Source organism: Triticum aestivum, chromosome 1B, assembly GCF_018294505.1.
Source record: "Triticum aestivum cultivar Chinese Spring chromosome 1B, IWGSC CS RefSeq v2.1, whole genome shotgun sequence".
Taxonomy (NCBI): Eukaryota; Viridiplantae; Streptophyta; class Magnoliopsida; order Poales; family Poaceae; genus Triticum; species Triticum aestivum.
The window spans coordinates 333,057,030-333,076,823 of NC_057795.1; the positions used below are offsets into that span (position 1 = coordinate 333,057,030).

The 19,794-nt window shown below is 51.0% G+C and overlaps 1 protein-coding gene across 4 annotated transcripts; it reads left to right on the forward strand.

Annotated features, from left to right (window-relative positions):
* The first annotated feature begins 253 nt into the window (after positions 1–253).
* LOC123122173 (uncharacterized) lies at positions 254–4,463 on the forward strand. Of its 4 annotated transcripts, none has more exons than XM_044542323.1 (7): positions 254–579; positions 770–871; positions 1,390–2,331; positions 2,479–3,084; positions 3,349–3,692; positions 4,145–4,216; positions 4,299–4,463. In XM_044542323.1, exons 1-6 carry the CDS (start codon positions 517–519, stop codon positions 4,146–4,148), a joined length of 2,061 nt encoding a protein of 686 aa, XP_044398258.1. In that variant the 5' UTR covers positions 254–516; the 3' UTR covers positions 4,149–4,216; positions 4,299–4,463. The 4 variants fall into 4 exon arrangements, with proteins under 4 accessions (XP_044398258.1, XP_044398265.1, XP_044398273.1 ...); XM_044542330.1 differs by having other exon boundaries at positions 1,390–1,872; positions 2,332–3,084; XM_044542338.1 differs by having other exon boundaries at positions 1,390–1,716; positions 2,332–3,084.
* Positions 4,464–19,794: the final 15,331 nt, after the last annotated feature.

A 19,794-nucleotide genomic window follows, 5' to 3' on the forward strand; every position in this document is an offset into this window, starting at 1 on the left:
AAAGGGGCAGGGAATCAATTCAACGCAGAGCTATCATGGTGACGCACGGGATTACGTCCAAAGGTTGGATCTTCTACTCTGGAGCTGGGGGTATTGTGTGTTGTATCCTGTGAAGAAACTCAAACTTCCGCCATAAGAAATCTTCACGCGGGATATCTTGACGCGCTGTTGGACTGGTCCGACATACTTTTGACTTCCCAGCCAGCATGCGTACAACTTAAGCGGACGGATTTTCAACAAAGTGAGCCAATCGGGTCCGAACCTACGTTTGAGGGTGAGCTGGAAGAGGATAAAATTTTAAGGAACGTTCGTCCAGAGCCATAGCGGGACCCGCAAAGGGTAAATTAGGCAAAAGTTTGGTTCCGCCTTCCGGGTGAACATATTTTCTTTGGCTAGCCATTTCCACTTCAACAACCCATCTTCTTTCCTGCTTTGCACCACAACACTACGACCTGTCTAAACGTACGTGAGAGAGATCAAGGATTCCTGGCGATTAACTCAGAACAAACAAAGGAGATGAACTCTGAAGAAACAACGGAGGAGGGGAGCGTGGAGCTCGCCCTCGAAAATCACGAGGAAGTAAGTTGGTCCCAGTTATATTAAGCGTTGTTTATTTCTTTCTTTCTTTTCGAGAGAAATAAAGGCAGTGTGCTCTATGGAAGCAAATCACGAAATTATTGATTTACAATCTGATACAGTAGTTTCTTTTTTCCTTCATGAGGGGGTTTGAGAATCAAGGGTAAACTCATGTCTTAGAAATGATTTGCAGTTACGATCCCGCGTCTCGGACGTCCGCCCCCGCTCAACGGAGATTAACTCTGAACAAACAACGGAGGAGAGGAGCATGGAGCACTACTGCCCAAATTCCGTCGTAAGTTGGTTCCAGTTATATGAAGAGTTGTTTATTCCTTTTTAGGGAAAATTTTGTTTTTGACACTCTAGATTTTGCCAATTTTCTTTATGCCACTCTAGATTTTGACATTTCATTTTTGCCACTCTCAGTTTTTGACAATTATCACAATTGCCATTTTGTGCCAAAAGCAAAATAATTTATTTCATTTTTGTCACTCTTAGCTTTTGACAATTATTGCAATTGACACTCTAAATTTTTTGCTTTTGTCACGGGAATGTCAATTGTCATAATTATCAAAAACTAAGAGTGGCAAAAGTGAAATGTCAAAATCTAAAGTGGCATAAGGAAAATTGACAAAATCTAGAGTGGTAAAAACAAAATTTTCCTTTTTAAGAGAAAAAAAGGTACTAGTACGTTCTATGGAAGTAAATCACGAAACTGTTGATCTTTGATCTGATAAATAATTTCTTGTTTCCTTCACGAGGGGGTTTGAGAATCAAGGGTAATCTAATGTCTTGGTTATTATTGATTTGCAGCTCCAGGCGACATCTTACCCTGATGCTGATGGTAACATCATATCTCAAGTTCAACCTGATGTTGTCACTCCACGCGGAGGAAGCAATGTTGTCCGAGTTGAACCCAACTATGGCATAATTGGAGTTAGAGTTAGTCTGGGCGGTGTTCAAGCCTACATAATACCGGTTCAGGCGGCAGCACATCTTCGTCATTCCACCTTCGGGACTGGATCCGGCCACATCAATGAAACCATGTCTGCAGAAGCTAGTCCCGATTTCAGCGTCCGTGATGCTGTTGGAGTTGAGCTGAACAGTGACGATGTTCGAGCCTACATACAGGCTCAGCAGGTTGCAGCACATTTTCGTCGTTCCATCTTCGGGGCTGGATCCGGCCACATCAATGAAACCATGTCTGCAGAAGCTAGTCCCGATTTCAGCGTCCGTGATGCTGTTGGAGTTGAGCTGAACAGTGACGATGTTCGAGCCTACATACAGGCTCAGCAGGTTGCAGCACATTTTCGTCGTTCCATCTTCGGGGCTGGATCCGGCCACATCAATGAAACCATGTCTGCAGAAGCTAGTCCCGATTTCAGCGTCCGTGATGCTGTTGGAGTTGAGCTGAACAGTGACGATGTTCGAGCCTACATACAGGCTCAGCAGGTTGCAGCACATTTTCGTCGTTCCATCTTCGGGGCTGGATCCGGCCACATCAATGAAACCATGTCTGCAGAAGCTAGTCCCGATTTCAGCGTCCGTGATGCTGTTGGAGTTGAGCTGAACAGTGACGATGTTCGAGCCTACATACAGGCTCAGCAGGTTGCAGCACATTTTCGTCGTTCCATCTTCGGGGCTGGATCCGGCCACATCAATGAAACCATGTCTGCAGAAGCTAGTCCCGATTTCAGCGTCCGTGATGCTGTTGGAGTTGAGCTGAACAGTGACGATGTTCGAGCCTACATACAGGTTGCAGCACATTTTCGTCGTTCCATCTTCGGGGCTGGATCCGGCCACATCAATGAAACCATGTCTGCAGAAGCTAGTCCCGATTTCAGCGTCCGTGATGCTGTTGGAGTTGAGCTGAACAGTGACGATGTTCGAGCCTACATACAGGCTCAGCAGGTTGCAGCACATTTTCGTCGTTCCATCTTCGGGGCTGGATCCGGCCACATCAATGAAACCATGTCTGCAGAAGCTAGTCCCGGATTCAGCGTCCGTGATGATGTTGGAGTTGAGCTGAACGATGACGATGTTCGAGCCTACATACGGGCTCAGCAGGCTGCAGCACATTTTCGTCGTTCCATCTTCGGGGCTGGATTCGGCCACATCAATGAAACCATGTCTGCAGAAGCTAGTCCCGGATTCAGCGTCCGTGATGATGTTGGAGTTGAGCTGAACGATGACGATGTTCAAGCCTACATACAGGCTCAGCAGGCTGCAGCGCATTTTCGTCGTTCCACCTTTGGGGCTGGATCCGGCTACATCACTGAAACTATGTCTGTGGAAGCTAGCAGCCCTGGAGGAGGCGATGGTCGACTTGGAGTTGAGTGGAACGATGAGATGCTGACGGCGCTGCGTTCCAGCGCTCCAGCTATGAGAGAACACGACGGCTCTCAAGATTTTCTCGTCGATGAAGCGGGTGGCCGCTTTCTCGCTATTCACATTCACCCTCCGCAGCAGGGCGATCAAGGTTTAGTGGGAGCCGCACGAGGAACACAAGTAAGCACACAAATCTACTCAGTTTCCAAATATTCATATTGAGCAAATTAAATCAAGCAAGCTGTTTCTCTTAGTTTTATTATGATATTTCATTGATAGTAGGGTGAGAAAGTTACAGTTTTTTTTCCAATAACGTACACTAGCAGGCGTCCAAGAAAACCCAACAAGAAAACCCAACATGCATGAGCAGAAGGAGAAGGGGATGCTCAGCCCCGATAAAGCTCTAACTAGTTACAGGGATTAACTAATTTCCATTTCTTGCAGGATGGTCCCGGTGATCTTGCTCGGCACGCTCTGCCGTCGGTAATTGGAGGTCTTGTGCCGCTATGCTTCAACTTATTATTAGATGATAGTATCCTCAAGGCGGACAGTTCTCCCGGATATATCAAGGCTGCCGCTGCCGCTGGGCTGGGGCTTGTGACTGCATTCACGTTTCTTGGGGTCGCTTCCAAGAAGAGGGCCAAGGCTGCCGCCAGGGTGGTAGCCAGCGCGTCGACGGCCGCGGTGTCGATAGCCATGGTGTACCAAGTTTCCGACAATGCCTACATCAAGTGTGTTTGCGGGATCATGGGATGCGTCGCAACCTTGGCCACAATGGCCATCGACTGGTAACAACTCATTTTCCCTCAACTCATTTTCATGTAATAGGCTAGTTCTGTTCTTCATAGACCAGCTGCTGATGGCTGCCATGTGTGGCTTTGCCTTACTTTATCTGTTCTTAGTAGTGTAGTTATCTGGCCTGCTACTCTGGTTAGGCCCGAGAACGCTTAACTGTTACTTGGGTGCGGTGCCCCGTTTTTCTAATAAAATGGGGATGGGGGAAACCCCTTTGGATCAATTTTCTCTCAACTGCATATATATACCCCCTCCGTCCTGTTTTAGTTGACGCGGAGAATGATATTTCTTCTACTTATACCCACAAATAAAACTGAACAATCGTTATAGACGTTACTTTGTGTTCTAATTGGCCTACTCTTATACCCACAAATTACAAAATGTTCCCAAAGAATATTTATGTTTGGTTTCATGTGTGAATAACGTATTGTTTTTTCATTCGCAGGTGATTATACTCATCCTAATTCTCCTCAATGATATTCCTGCCGTCTATGCATCAACCGATGCAGAGCCAGAGGTATCTTCTTTTCTAAAAAAAATTGTGCCCTTAAAGTAACGAGAACCTGAGTGCTGAATGCAAGCTGTTTGTTGATTTGCAGGGGAATTCCTCAATAGATGCGACTGTCTTCACAATCTTTTTGAATATTTCTTCTACTTGGTCAATTGTTCTAATCTTTGTTGATCAAAATGATGGGTACAAATTTTGTGGTTGCACGCTCATATTTTTTCAAGGATATGTCAGAGAGTGACGCATCAGGATCATAGATAGAGAAATGCCAATAAGGAAGAATGTTGATTACAATTTTCCACTGCTATGAATAGCCAACACTCGACATGCTAACTACTCGTCACTAGACAACCCATCCACTCTATCTGGTAGCGACCCTGTTTCTCTCAGCAGTCCGGCCGCTCTCCAGCTTTGTCCCTCCGGGACGATTTTCTTGAGCACTTCTTCAGCGGATGGCGATACTCCATTAAACACAATATCATTCCTGTGCTTCCACAGCATCCATGCCACCAGCGAAATCACCGTCCATGTCTCCCTCCTGAGGTGACGTTGGGAGTTTATCTCAGTCCACCATGTCACGAGATTGGCTTCTGCGGTCGGCAGGCACTCGGGTTTGTTCCAGTTGCCAATGATTGGGTACCACACCTGCCTAGCCAGAACACGACCAAGTAGAATATGATTGATTGTTTCAGGCGCTTGATCACAGAAGGGGCAGGCTGCTGGGTGTGGCAGATGCCGGTGTTCGAGTCTGTCTGTCGTCCAACATCTTTCCCGTGCCGCAAGCGAAGCAAAGAACTTGCAAGTTGCCAGCGCCCGCGATCTCCAAATTTTCCTGGCTCCCTGTGCTTCATTTCTACTCCCTCTGTAAACTAATATAAGAACGTTTAGATCACTACTTTAGTATTCTAAACGCTCTTATATTAGTTTACGGAGGGAGTACCAGCAAAGAAGGCTCGGCATGCAGAATTCACGGAGAAGCAGCCGCTGCTCTCCCATGACCAAGACAATTTGTCGTCCACGCCGTCCAGAAACTGCACATGTTGAGTCCGATCCACCAGCTGCATGAACTCCCTCAGTGCCTGAGCCTCCATGTTAGGTGACACATCTTGCCACCATCCTTCGGTCATCGCCTGTCTTACTGTTTTCTTCCTCGCTTGTTTCTTTACGGCAACATATAAGCTTGGCATGGTGTCTTCGATTCGCCCATCCCACAGCCACCAGTCAGTCCAAAACCAAGCAACCTCACCACTCCCAAGTGCACACTTGGTCGCGGCCTTGTAAATGCCCATTGATTCCGGCAAGGCCTGAATGTTGAACTCACTCCATGGCTTCTGGCCAACCAAGGCCATCGGGCTCTTAGAGCCGTGTTCAGCATGCACGGGTTTGGAACACCGAGGCCACCGTAATCTTTTGGTGCGCACACTTGGTCCCAGGCCACGAGACAGTGACCTCGCACATCACACCGTCCTTTCTACAGGAACCCTCGGCAATTTTTTTTGACGCCTCTAGCGTTTTTACTGGAATGTCTAAGGCTATCATCGCATGAATTTTGTGTTGAATAACGCTGCCAGGGACTAACTATACCTAGTATTAAGAGTTGAGGGACGAAAGTTGCACCAACAAAAGTTCAGGGACCAAAGCCACACTTCGCGATAAGTTGAGGGACAAAAAATGCACTTATCTCTTTGTTTCAAAGTAACATCACGATTTGTTTTACAGTAACTTCAATGGTGGCATAGTGGAGTGACAGAGGCAACACTGGCTAATAAACAAGAAAGAAAGAAAAACACATAAATCCACAACTAATAAAAAGTGGGTTTGGTCTATGAAGAGCAGGCCCAGCAGGGTGATGCGTGAAAAAGAGTAACGAACTGATTTATGTAAGAAAAACAAGCAAACCTTTTGTGGACGTCTATTCAGTTGCAGAAAAGCTTCTAAACCAGGACAACCCATGCAAACACATGTTCTGACCCTACCAGCTTCTCAAACCATGAGCCGGTGATCTGAAAATACAAAATTAGCTAGGAAACAATACGTAATGGCTATCTTTATTTCAAAGAGTGCAAACATATACTATGAATTGGACAATATCGTTTTACCAATATGGGACTACAGAAAAATACCTGGGCTAATAAATATAGTCAGAAAGGGATGATTGCCCGCGTATAAGAAAAAACATGAAATTGTACAATCATAGCCCTTTTGATTACAATCATGTTATTTAGCCTAGTGGTTGCCTTGAAAATATTTTTTCTATTACTGTATGTTAATAGATATAATCAGAAAGGGGCGTACAAACGATTACTCGCCACATTTCAAAGTATTTCTATTTGTGTAAAAACGGTCACCTTGAAAATATTTTTTCTATTACTGTATGTTATAATACCTAGCAAGCCGCAAGCTGGTAATTAAGTTTTCTTGGGAAAACTTTCAGCTAATTCATAATATTTTCTTAGTATTTGTGGTAAATAAAGACACAGCTGAATGCATTTGTTGTAATATACTCATAGACAGAGTATGTAAATCCCTGGGGTACCAATCATAACTCCTGCTTGATACATGCACGAACCTTGTATTGCATCAATAATATATACTGAAACTATAGTTGATATGTATGATTGGGAAATGACGTTACCAAAAACCTGGTTGGATGTTTTTTCTTTCAACTATTTTTTCCTGGCATAGTAACACTTTATTTTGACATGCATATCAGGTAGGAGTAGCAGGAGCGAAACTTAGCATATTTGCCAGAAATTTAATATTGCTCTCCCCATGCCTCCCTATGTTACCCAACCATAGAACTGGGCGTTGCAGTGATGTTGCTGGAAAGGTGAGATAAGATACGTAGTAAACAGATATTCCTGATCCATGCTATGATATTTGTATTAGAAACACCTAAAAAACACAAAAAAATACAACACCGCTGTTGTTGCTGTTGCGGACATGTTCTGGATGATTCAATCTGTTCTAGTCTGAATAAAAGTAATTGAGATGATAAGGGATAATTCAGAAGTTCAGACATGAGGAAGAGGTGTGTCATAACTGTACCTTTCTTCTGGTATGGGACGACCTCAAACAGCATCGAGACCTCGCCGGCGGTTTCGGTGATCTTCGAGAAATGGCCCCCTCATGGCCTCCGCCACGCTGGCCGGTGGTGCTCTGCTGCTTGATCTTGGCGCTCGCCCGCACGCTCAGCTTGTTGCTCACACCCACCACCTTCTTCTCCCCCCTCCCTTGTCTCCACTACCACCTGCGCTGCCTCTGCCTGCTCATGACTAGGCGCCTCCTTCTCTGATTCGCGTTCTCCATTGCTGCTATCCTCGCTTATTTCTTCCAGCTCCGCGCCGGTATATCACAATCTTCTTGATCAGCATTCACCTCTTCGACGCTGTGATTCACATAGCCCACGCGATCGGTCGGTAGCGAAGAGAAGGGGTCGAACCAGAACATGCCCCATGCCGACGGCAGCGGCGACCGCGAGGAAACCGGTACATCGTTCGCCGGAGGACCGAAGAACCGAGGATCCACGCCAAAGAACCAATCAACCACCGGGATCTCTGCAGCTCCAGCCTCACCGTCCCACTGCTCCACCAGCGATGGAAAGGAGCCGCCGCCGGGCAAGTCGCCGCTGCAGGTAGTTTTTTTTATTTTTTGGGAGGCGAGATCCGATCGTCTTCGTTTCTTGGGAGGCTCCCTTACTCGCGATCGCGAAGTCGCACCTAGCTGATGGGCCGTGCCTGGGCTGCCTGGTGTGCAACTGTTTTATACTAAAAATAACGGGAGCGACTTTAACAAAATCATGAATCTGAAAAAAAGTTCACAAATTAAAAAAAACGGTTCATGATTTTGAAAAAAGATTAAGAGTTTTAAAAAAGTTCATCCATTTGAAAAAAAGTTCAACGATCTGAAAAGCGTTCATTAATTTTGGAAAAAGTTCATAATTTTTTTAAAAAGATCATCGATTTTGAAAAAACGTTCATCAATTTGAAAAAAAGTTAACGAATTTACAAAGATTTCACCAGATTTTGAATAAAGTTCGGGTTTTGAGAAAAAAATTCACCGACTTGATAAAATAGTTCAATTTTTTCGGAAATGCTTAATATGAATGTCGATTAGATTAACAAATGAATTATTAAAAATAGGGCAATTAGCCTGCTAATTGGGTATTTCTATTGCAAAGAGTTATTCAGAATACACCGTGGGCGACGACCTTAGGCAACGCACATAGTTTTTAGGAATAAATCGTGTTGGATCAATGAACAATCACACACGACATTCTTTTCATAACTGTTTGCGTTAGGCCACCTTGCGCAAACTGTCGGTGTTCTGGGAACGGGGGTATCCAGACTTGCCTGCCTGCGGCTTGCAGCGTGGCTCAAGGAGTGGCCCAGTACGGCCCATCTTCATCAGCGCATGCTCAAGACCCTCGCGAGGGGCCAAGCCTCGCCGGGCGGACGACAGGAGGCTTCTTCACGCACGGCCTCGTCAGGCTGGCTCACGAGAAAGCGGAGAGATCAAGGCGGGGTACCTCACGAGGTGCCCGTGACGCAAGCCATGACGATCAAGGCCAAGCGGGCGCCAGGCGGGCGCCGGCCTGCGCAGAGTCCTTGTTTCCCCTTTGGTGCAAAGGGGGCAAGCGCAGGCAAGGGTATCAAGCAAAGGCCACCATTTCGGTGCAACAAGACCAAGATCAGCAGGACGGCAGAACGGAGGTCATCGTGGAGCCCAAGCCAGCGTCATCGTTAGGGTCTTTGGCAGGCGAGGACCAACTTTAGTCAGGATAAGTGTACTAGATGTTCCCCTTCAAAATGACCAATTGTTGGCGCCCTTCCCGCTCAATATTTGGGAAGAGGTCCGGGGCCTTCGCCTATAAATAGGACTAGCCACCCACAGGGTAGAGGCATCTGATCGGATCCGCATCTGAGACACAGAGAGAGAGGCGACTGAACTCCGCCTAGCAGTTCATCGCACCAACCAAGAACAGCCCCTCCCGAGGCTGTTCACCCCTTGTACTGTACCTCATCAGCCCCAGAGGCAATCCACCACACCACAAACTGGAGTAGGGTATTACACCACAATGGTGGCCTGAACCAGTATAAATCTAGTGTCCCTTGAGTTGTTCTTCGTGTAGTTTTAGATCCTGGTGAGGCGGTGAGACATGGATAGGCTGGGGGTGTGATCTCCTCGTGCACCCCAGCGTTCGAACCTCAAGGGTCTGCCGGAACCCGAAATCCGACATTTGGCGCGCCAGGTAGGGGTGTACCAGAATCTGCCTTCCGTCGCCTCGTGTTTCGCCGCCCGTCCCATCCATGTCAGACGCACGTTGCGCCCGCGCCGAGCGCCGGGCCGCTCTCGCCACTCGCGTCGCCCAGACAACCCCCCGTCGGCGGGCGCCCCGCCCGTTCCCCGTCGCTTGCCATCAACGCCTCCACCGGCCCGGCGGGGAACGAGCAGCAGGCGTCGTCCCTGCATCCTTCAGTGCGGCGAAGGCCGCACCGTCACCCCGTCGCTGACTCCGGCCGGCTCCTCGTCCCACGCCCGTCGCGCTCCTGCGGACGCGCACGCCGCGCTGCTCTTGGCGCGGGAGCTCCTGCACTACCGTCCCGTCGACGACCTCTACGACGAGTGGCTCGCCCGCATCACCGAGCTCGTCAGCACCGCTGGGGGCTCCCCTGCACCATCCCTCTCGTTGCACCGCGTCCCGCCCTGCGCGGGCGACGAAGCTCCGGGGGTGCCTCAGCCACCTCCCCCTCAAGAAGACACCTTGGCCCCAAGGCGCGTGGCCCCTGGGCGGAACCCACTCCGTCCGGCGCCAACACAACAAGAGAAGAGCTGCCAAGAGATCCCTCGTCCCCAAGAAGCCGCCCGTGTGCTCCCCGCACCGGCCCGGCATGAACGCGCACCTGCTCCAGCGCATCAAGACCCCGCGCTGCACCTAGTTGCAGCGCACAGAGACCCACAAGATCAAGCTCTCTGTCACCAAAGGGCTCCCGCGGCCACTGCAGGCTGCCGTGCCTTCTCCGCCGAGCTGCGCAACATGGCTTGGCCGGGCAAGTTCAAGCCAGACCTGCCCCCGCGCTACGATGGCACGACTGACCCTGCTGAGTTTCTCCAGCTCTACGAGCTGGGCATCGAAGCCGCCAACGGGGACGAGAAGGTCATGGCGAACTGGTTTCCCATGGCGCTCAAGGACGGCGCCCGCACCTGGCTCCTGAACCTGGCTCCTGGCACGATATCCTCCTGGGACGAGATGCGCACCCGATTCATCGCCAACTTCCAAGGCACCCGTGACCGGCCCTCGACCATGAGCGACTTGCGCTGCATCAAGCAGCAGCCGGGAGAGACCCTGCAGAAGTTCATCCAGCGCTTCAACAACGCTCGCCTTAAGATCCCCAATGTGTCTGAGGAGGCCATCATCTCAGCCTTCTCCGACGGCGTGCGTGACGTCAAGATGAAGGAGGAGCTCGCAATCCATGAAGACCTGTGCACCTCCCTGGAGCTGTTCAATCTGGCGACCAAGTGCGCTAGGGCCGAGGAGGGGCGCCTTTCCCTCCTCGAGCTGCCAGCTGCTGACCCAGAAGAGAAGAAGCCCAAGACCAAGGACGTGAAGCGCAATGGGGCTGCCGTGCTTGCAGCAGAGCCAGACACCAAGCGAGGCAGGGATCAACCTAAGTCATCGAAGGGCAGCTGGTACTGCGTGTACCACGACCTCCACACCCACAACACCAACGAATGCCAAGAGCTCAGGGCCGTGCGAGACGTGCGTGCCGGCCGACGCCCCGAGCACAGCGATAGGGGCTATGGCCGAGGAGGAGGAAGAGGTGGAGGACGATGGGAAGACCGTGGCCCTCGCCAAGGGTGGCATGATCGACCTCGCGAGGACCGCTAGCAGGACCAGCCTCGTGAGGGAGGTTAGAGGGACCCACCTCGCGAGAGGGGTTGGAGGGCCTCCCTCCTCTGCCACCACATCCAAGAAGGAATGAAGACCATCACCAGGACGAGGGGGCTGGAGGCTTCTAGGAGCCGCACGCAATCGCTTGCATCTTGGGCGGCCCACAAGACCCGGCCTCTCAACACATCTTCAAGCAGTTTGCTCGCGAAGTGAATGCAGTCCTCCCCAAGCTTGAGGCCACACGCCCTCTCAGGTGGTCAGCGTGCGCTATCACGTTCAGCTCAGCGGATCAGCTCAAGTGCGCGGCCACAGCAGGAGTCCTCCTGATGCTTTGTTCCCCAATCATCAGCAATGTGCAAGTCACCAGGACCCTCATCGATGGCGGAGCAGGGCTCAATGTCCTGTCCGTCGAGATGTTCAACAATCTCCAAGTGCCATACAATCAGCTGTAGCCAACCAAGCCTTTCTCAGGAGTCATTGATGGTTCCACGGTTCCGATAGGGCAGGTCCGCCTTCCTGTTACCTTCGGGAAGTGCGACAACTACCGCACCAAGCTCATTGACTTTGATGTCGCTCACATCCGCCTGCCGTACAATGCCATCCTCGGGTACCTAGCCCTGGCCAAGTTCATGGCCGTGACCCATCACGGCTACAATGTCCTCAAGATGCCAGGAAGCGGTGGAGTCATCACTGTGCCTTGTGAAGAGAGAGACACTGTGTGTTCTCTGGAACGTGCTTTCCAAGCCGCATCGATTGAAGACCCAGATCACAGGAACGGGAGGCCTCCCGAGGCTGCTCCTAAGAAGAAGAAGACATCGCCTGGCCCGGCCCCCCGGGAGGCAGGCCCCATCAGGGTCTGCGCCTGTTCAAGGGGCACCTCCTTCTGTCGCATAGGAAGGCGCGCCCGGCGCCCTCCTCGAGTAGGGATCGGGGGCTCTCTTCTGGAGGGCCATTGAGTTTGCTAAGATCACGAGGGAGGCGCTCGGGCACCACTTGGAGGCGTGCTTCAACGCACGTTTCCCTCAGGAAGGAGCAAAGCAAGGAGGGCCAAACCCTCAGGAATTCGTCAGCGAGATCATCCAGGAGCTGCAGGAGTCAAGAGTCATGAGTGGTAGCCGCCGCTTGCCCGCCGTAGCTCCCCATCCAGGCGAGGATGGTGGGCTGCGCGTCTGCATCGACATACCAGGACTCAACCGATCCGCCTTTCAGGAGCACCTCTGGCCCTCACGCGTGGGGCGCTGCGAAGGCCCACCCCACAGCTATGTTCGCATGCCTTACGGCCTGCCGAACGCGGTTGCTGTGCGTCAGCGCCTCATGAGGGGCATCTTGGAGGCTCAGGCGGTCAGGCATTCCGCAGTCCTGGCGGAGATGGAGATGGTCCGTGAGGAGCCGCCAGCGCCTCCAGAGCCTCCCGAGGCCCCTGGGCATGGGGGCTCATGAAGATCGTCTCCCGCAATGCATGCCGTCCGCTACTTCAGCATCCCTCCATCTTCAGCATCATTAGGTGACATCCTTCGGGTTTCATTTTCAACTGGGAGCGCCCCCCAGGGCTGCATCATTCCCAGGCCATGTGGGTCCGTCCCTGCGGCATGTATCCCTTTAGTTCATGTTTTCAGCTTACTTTATCGGGGGCGCCCCTCGGGCTGCATCATCCCCAAAGTCGCTCGGGCCCGACCCAACGATGATCATCTCTTTCTGCGTCTATCTAAATGGATTTGCTCCTTCATGGCTAATGTGCTTGACCTAATCGCCCGCTCGATTGACACCAACTGATGGAGCTGCTCCCTCACGGCATGATGCTTGCGCATGGGTCCGTCCCTGCAACGTCGACAAACTTGGACGACTGAGCTCTGGCCGTGGCAACCCCACAGGGCGCCACCTCACCAAGCCTTTAGTGCCTCGTCACCTTCCTAGAGAAACCAGTAGCTGGCCGGCAATTGTAACGGAAAACCCTTGCTTTTCTCATGATGAACTCGCAGGATCATTTTAAGGAGCAATGTCCGGCGGGGCCTCCGCGGCGTCTCCTTCGCTCTCGTCCACGTGAACCGCTTGCACGTTAAAGGGGGGGGGGGTACATGAGCATCGCGACTCATGGGCTCTTACTGGCTTTCCAGCCCTCACCCTCTGGCCTTGTCCACGACATCGTGACCTGGCATACCAGCGACGGCTGAGCCCGCTTGAGGGTCGGGACCTGAGGACGTAGAGCACGAAGGGGAGAAAAGGCAAGAGGGAAGAGGCACGTGGGGACCTCGCCAGGCAACTCCTCGGCTGTCAACACGTGGGCCCGGTGCCGTGCCAAGGAGTGGTTTCTGACCCTCGAGATAAGTCATCCTCCGGAAACACTAGCTGTCATAGCACCAACCTCGCACCTAATGCAGTCCCGCTTTGGCGACGTCGCGCTCCTTTCTCACCGAACGATGGCTGCTTGAGCGCTAAAGGGGACCTCCTGAGCACCGCGACTCAGGGGCTCTTACTGGACCCCGGGCCGCTCACCTCCTGGCCTTGTCCATGGCATCACGACCTGGCATACCAGCGATGGCTGAAGCCTGCCTTGGGACCGGGACCTGTCAGCGCAGAGCATCAAGTCCTCGCGAGGTTCGAAAGGAGGAACTAAGCTAAGACGGGACGAGCATCCCTCACCACTTCATGGTAAGGATCATATTAACAAATGGAACTACAAGCACCTTACAAACCCCCGCGGGGTGTGTTCTTCGATTCCTCGCAGGGAACAAAAGGAGCAGATCCTAAAGAGTGCTAACTACGCGCGCCTCCGCAAGAGACGCCATCATCAACAGTTGGCCGTCATCCACCGGCGCCAACCCCATACAGATCAGTGGCGACGGCGGCCCAACGAGCCCGCCCTGCTCCAGGAGCGATGCAAGCTTGGGGGCTCGTAGCTGTCGTCGCTCGTCTCCGGGGTCGCGAGGAGCTCGGCGGAGTCGCTGGACCCTCCGACACCTCCGCTACCTGAGGAGCTGCTGGGGAAGCGGTTGACGAGCCTAGTCCTCGCCGCAGCAGGGCCACGACCACCTTTCTCAGGGCAGCACTCCAGCCGGCGTCCCTCCGCATCGAAGACCTTGAAGGACATCAGGGAGGCGCCATCGTACTCGAGGTGGATTGCAAGGGCGCCACCCGTCCTGTCGACCTGGGTGATCTCTCCCCAGGCACGGGTCAGGTAGACCCTTCCCGGAGCGACGACCTCAACCTCCACTTCGGTCGCAGGGGCACTGCAGTCAGCATGCTGCAGCCAAAGCTCGATAGGCCCCCTTGGCGGGATGTTGAAGGCGAAGGAAGGAGGGAGGCGAATCCAGGACCGAGGAGGCATGGCGGCGTGAAGCACGAGCTCGCGAGAAGGGCCTTCGGCGTGAACTCCTGGAGGAACGACGCGCACCGCCGACGGCGACGGTGCCTCTGGTGATGCCGCTCGGCGCCAACACCTTCAGGGCCCTCGATCCGGGCATACAAGGGTAGTGGGAATCCCGGCGGCGGCCGCTCGAACCATGGCCTCGACACCTCCTGCCAAGCATCTCCTTCCCCGTGGAAAGAGACGAGCCGTTTCTTCGAAGGAAGCGGGACATGACTCTCTCGGGGGGCCTTCCCCTTCTCTTCGGCAGAAAACTGACGGATCGGTGCCATTGGCGAAGGGAGGAGCAAGGACGAAGAAGAAGACGAAGAGTAGCGGGAAGAGATGGATTGGAAGGGCTCGCGCCGTTCCGTACATATAGCCGAGGGAGGCCGACCGACGGCCTCCACGATCACAGGTAATCATGACCCGTTTTGCATGCAGGGACTTGTCAATTCGAGCAGTTGCCGAGGTGTCGTGGGGGAGCCAGGATGCCCACGTCCAATCAACCGCCATGCGGCGCCCAAGGCCGCAGGCTATTGGGGCCCGCGATGCTTCGCACTTGCCTCTTCGCTTCTCTGCTAAGCCAAGTCCAAGCACGCCTTGGGCCCGGGGGCTACTGTCGGTGTTCTGGGAATGGGGGTACCCAGACTTTCCTGCCTGCGGCCTGCGGCGTGGCTCAAGGAGTGGCCCAGTACGGCCCATCTTCATCAGCGCATGCTCAAGACCCTCGCGAGGGGCCAAGCCTCATGGGGCGGACGACAGGAGGCTTCCGCAGGCACGGCCTCGTCAGGCTGGCTTGCGAGGAGGCGGAGAGATCAAGGCGGGGTACCTCACGAGGTGCCCGTGACGCAAGCCATGATGACCAAGGCCAGGCGGGCACTATGCAGAGTCCTTGTTTCCCCTTTGGTGCAAAGGGGGCAAGCGCAGTCAAGGGTATCAAGCAAAGGCAACCATTTCGGTGCAACAAGACCAAGATCAGCAGGACGGCAGAATGGAGGTCATCGTGGAGCCCAAGCCGACGTCATTGTCAGGGTCTTTGGCAGCCGAGGACCAACTTTAGTCAGGATAAGTGTACTAGATGTTCCCCTTCAAAATGGCCAATTGTTGGCGCCCTTCCCGCTCAATATTTGGGAAGAGGCCCAGGGCCTTTGCCTATAAATAGGACTAGCCACCCACAGGGTAGAGGCATCTGATCGGATCCGCATCTGAGACATAGAGAGAGAGGCGACTGAACTCCCCCTAGCAGTTCATCGCACCAACCAAGAACATCCCCTCGCGAGGCTGTTCACCCCTTGTACTGTACCTCATCAGCCCCAGAGGCAATCCACCACACCACAAACTGGAGTAGGGTATTACACCATATTGGTGGCCTAAACCAGTATAAATCTCGTGTCCCTTGAGTTGTTCTTCGTGTAGTTTTAGATCCTGGCGAGGCGGTGAGACATGGGTAGGCTGGGGGTGTGATCTCCGCGTGCACCCCAGTGTTCGAACCTCAAGGGTCTGCCGGAACCCGAAATCCGACACAAACCTTTACCACATAAAAATTGTGTGTGATGGACACCCTTTGCCACACAGTTTCTTCTATGCGTCGTGTGTGATGCATTCAATAACGCAAACGATAAAATTGTTAATATCGTCTGCAATGACAATGCTATCACAAATGATTTAACGGGGAAAATTATGTGTGATGTACATGCGAACGGAAACATTTTCCTTGGAGCGACTGTGTGGGATGTATATACAAACGGAAACGTTTAGGGGGGACTGGCTGTGTGGGATGTACTTAGGACCGGAAATGATTTCGCCTGTATAATTGTATTTTTTAGCACTACTGTACGTATAACCGTATTTGATCGCTCACCGGTTGCACATGATCTCATCTCAGTGTAAATCTGCAAGGCAAAGAGTTGAACAATATCAGTTAGTTTTGAGAACAATTACGTATCAGAACAAAAGGATACTTGGAAGTAAAGGTCAGACCTTGTCTGGTTCGCTGGGGTTGTCGAGTGGAGGAATTCTCCTGGACCCCCTGGGGTTGTCCTTGTTGCCAGTAATGCCCTGCAACCACTGCGCCACCGTCTCCTCGTCAACTTCCTCCTGGTGGATCCGAGTGGTGTCATCAATACCCAAGTACATCCACATTGGATGATCGCGAGCTTGAAGTGGTTGGATGCATCGACTGAGAAACACCTCTAGCAAGTCCATGCCAGTCACACCATCGCGGACAAGTTGGACTACTCGCTCAACCAACATATTCAACTCCACTTTCTCAGCTGGTGTCACTTTCAAGGAAGAGTGCTTCTCAACTTGCTTCATGGTAAAGGGAGGAAGGCCAGTTAACTGACCAGGGGTCGGTTGATCCTTACAGTAAAACCAGGTCGACTGATACCCTCTAACTGAATCGTGAAGAGTCGTAGTGGGGAAAGTGCTTTTGCCCCTCATCTGGATCCCTAGGCCTCCACACATTTGGATCACATGCGTCCTCTCATCACTCGGATTAGCCTTTTCACAGACTGGGAACGGCAAGTAAAAATGTGTTTGAAGAGACCCCGGTGCGGTCGACAGCCCAGAAAGTTCTCACACATGGACACGAATGCAACGAGGTATGTGATGGTGTTGGGAGAAAAGTGATGAAGTTGGGCTCTAAAAAAGTTCAAAAAACCTCGGAAGAAAGGATGAGGGGGTAGAGAGAAACCGGGGTCAACATGAGTCACGAGGAGGACACACTCACCCTCCTGCGGCTGTGGCTCGGTCTCGTCCCCTGGAAGCCTCCAAGAACCGTGGGCAATCAGACCTCCTTCAACCAGATCCTCCTGCTGGATCGTGGATCTAATCCAGTTGCCCTGGATTCAGCCGGGCGGCAGGCCAGATCTCGACGAGGACCCTCCCCGACTCGTCTTCTTGCCCTTCGCCTTCGTCGTCGCCTTCTTCGCACGCTCCAGGGCTGCTGTCTTGTTGATACATCTCCAACGTATCTATAATTTTTGATTGCTCCATGCTACTTTATCTGCTGTTTTGGACTATATTGGGCTTTATTTTTCACTTTTATATTACTTTTGGGACTAACCTATTAACCGGAGGCCCAGCCCAGAATTGCTGTTTTTTTGCCTTTTTCAGTATTTCGAAGAAACAGAATATCAAACGGAGTCCAAACGGAATGAAACCTTCAGGATCGTGATTTTCCAACCGAACGTGATCCAGGAGACTTGGACCCTACTCCAAGAAGCTTTCGAGGAGGTCACGAGGGTGGAGGGCGCGCCCCCTAGGTGCGCCCCCCTACCTCGTGGGCCCCTCGGAGCTCCACCGACGTACTCCTTCCTCCTATATATACCTACATATCCCCGTATGATCAAAGGAGAGCCAAAAAAATCTAATTCCACCGCCGCAACCTTCTGTATCCACGAGATCCCATCTTGGGGCCTGTTCCGGAGCTCCGCCGTAGGGGGCATCCACCACGGAGGGCTTCTACATCATCACCATAGCCCCTCCGATGAAGTGTGAGTAGTTCACTTCAGACCTTCGGGTCCATAGCTAGTAGCTAGATGGCTTCTTCTCTCTTTTTGGATCTCAATACAATGTTCTCCCCCTCTCTTGTGGAGATCTATTCGATATAATCTTCTTTTTGCGGTGTGTTTGTTGAGACCGATGAATTGTGGGTTTATGATCCAGTATTATCTATGGAAAATATTTGATTCTTCTCTGAATTCTTTTATGTATGATTGAGTTATCTTTGCAAGTCTCTTCGAATTATCCGTTTGGTATGGCCAACTAGATTGGTAGTTCTTGCAATGGGAGAAGTGCATGGCTTTGGGTTCAATCTTGCGGTGTCCTTACTCAGTGACAGAAAGAGTTGCAAGACACATATTGTATTGTTGCCATCGAGGATAACAAGATGGGGTCTTTATCATATTGCATGAATTTATCCCTCTACATCATGTCATCTTGCTTAAGGCGTTACTCTGTTTTTAACTTAATACTCTAGATGCATGCTGGATAGCGGTCGATGAGTGGAGTAATAGTAGTAGATGCAGAATCGTTTCGATCTACTTGTCACGGACGTGATGCCTATATACATGATCGTTGCCTAGATATACTCATAACTATGCTCAATTCTGTCAATTGCTCAACAGTAATTTGTTCACCCACCGTAGAATACTTATGCTCTTGAGAGAAGCCACTAGTGAAACCTATGGCCCCCAGGTCTATTCTCATCATATCAATCTATATCACTTTATTTACTTGCTTTGTTTTTACTTTGCCTTTACTTTTTACTTTGCATTTATGTATCAAAAATACTAAAAATATTATCTCTATCAGATCTCACTCTCGTAAGTGACCGTGAAGGGATTGACAACCCCTAAGCGTTGGTTGCGAGTTGCTATCGTGTTGTGCAGGTACGAGGGACTTGCGCGTGACCTCCTACTGGATTGATACCTTGGTTCTCAAAAACTGAGGGAAATACTTACGCTACTGTGCTGCATCATCCTCTCCTCTTCGGGGAAAACCAACACAAGCTCGAGACGTAGCAAGAAGAATTTCTGGCGCCGTTGCCGGGGAGGCTTACGCAAAAGTCAACATACCAAGTACCCATCATAATCCCTATCTCTCGCATTACATTATTTGCCATTTGCCTCTCGTTTTCCTCTCCCCCACTTCACCCTTGCCGTTTTATTCGCCCTCTCTTTCCCAATCTCCTCCTCTCTTTCTGTTGCCTTTTCCTCGTTCTTTTGCTTGCTCGTGTGTTAGTTTGCTTGCTTGTCATCATGACTAGTCTTATATCTTCTCTGTTATCTCCCGAGAATGAAGTGCTAAATTTTAAACAAAGGGAGGGAGAAAATCTAAAAGATGCTTGGTATAGAATTTGCAATGCTCAAAATAGATCTACCAGGAAGCAATCTACTTCAGTACTTCTTCGTAATTTTTACGTAGGTGCTAATCCTTGGTATAGATATATCCTTGATACCATTACCGGAGGGAATTTCTTGGGTAGCCATACTTTTGATTCTTATAATGCTTTAATAGATTTGTTTGGCTCACCTCCTCTTTTGGTTAATGGAACTATATTAACTTTGGAGCATGTTATGCAAAGGCTTGAAATTATTGAAAACAAAGTTGCCACCATTGAATCCATTGAAAATCTAGATAAAAAGATTCATAATCAAATTAATCAATATGGATCTAAGGTAGGAATGACTTTGAAAAATATTAAGGAGAAGGAACCCATGGTTAATGAAAAAATAAATCTAGACTCTACTCGAATTGATAAACTTGAGGGTATCATTACCAACTTGGGAAGCGCTCTTTCTTCCGTAAAGAATACTCCTAGTCCTCCCACTAAAATTGCCAAGC

What these genes read in the sequence shown, in the direction of transcription:
- LOC123122173 (XM_044542315.1), top strand. Translation starts at nt 517, where the DNA reads ATGAACTCTGAAGAAACAACGGAGGAGGGGAGCGTGGAGCTCGCCCTC. An exon ending in CCCTCGAAAATCACGAGGAA is followed by an intron (nt 580 to 769) that starts GTAAGTTGGTCC and finishes AATGATTTGCAG; the next exon opens with TTACGATCCCGCGTCTCGGA. An exon ending in GAGCCGCACGAGGAACACAA is followed by an intron (nt 3,085 to 3,348) that starts GTAAGCACACAA and finishes CATTTCTTGCAG; the next exon opens with GATGGTCCCGGTGATCTTGC.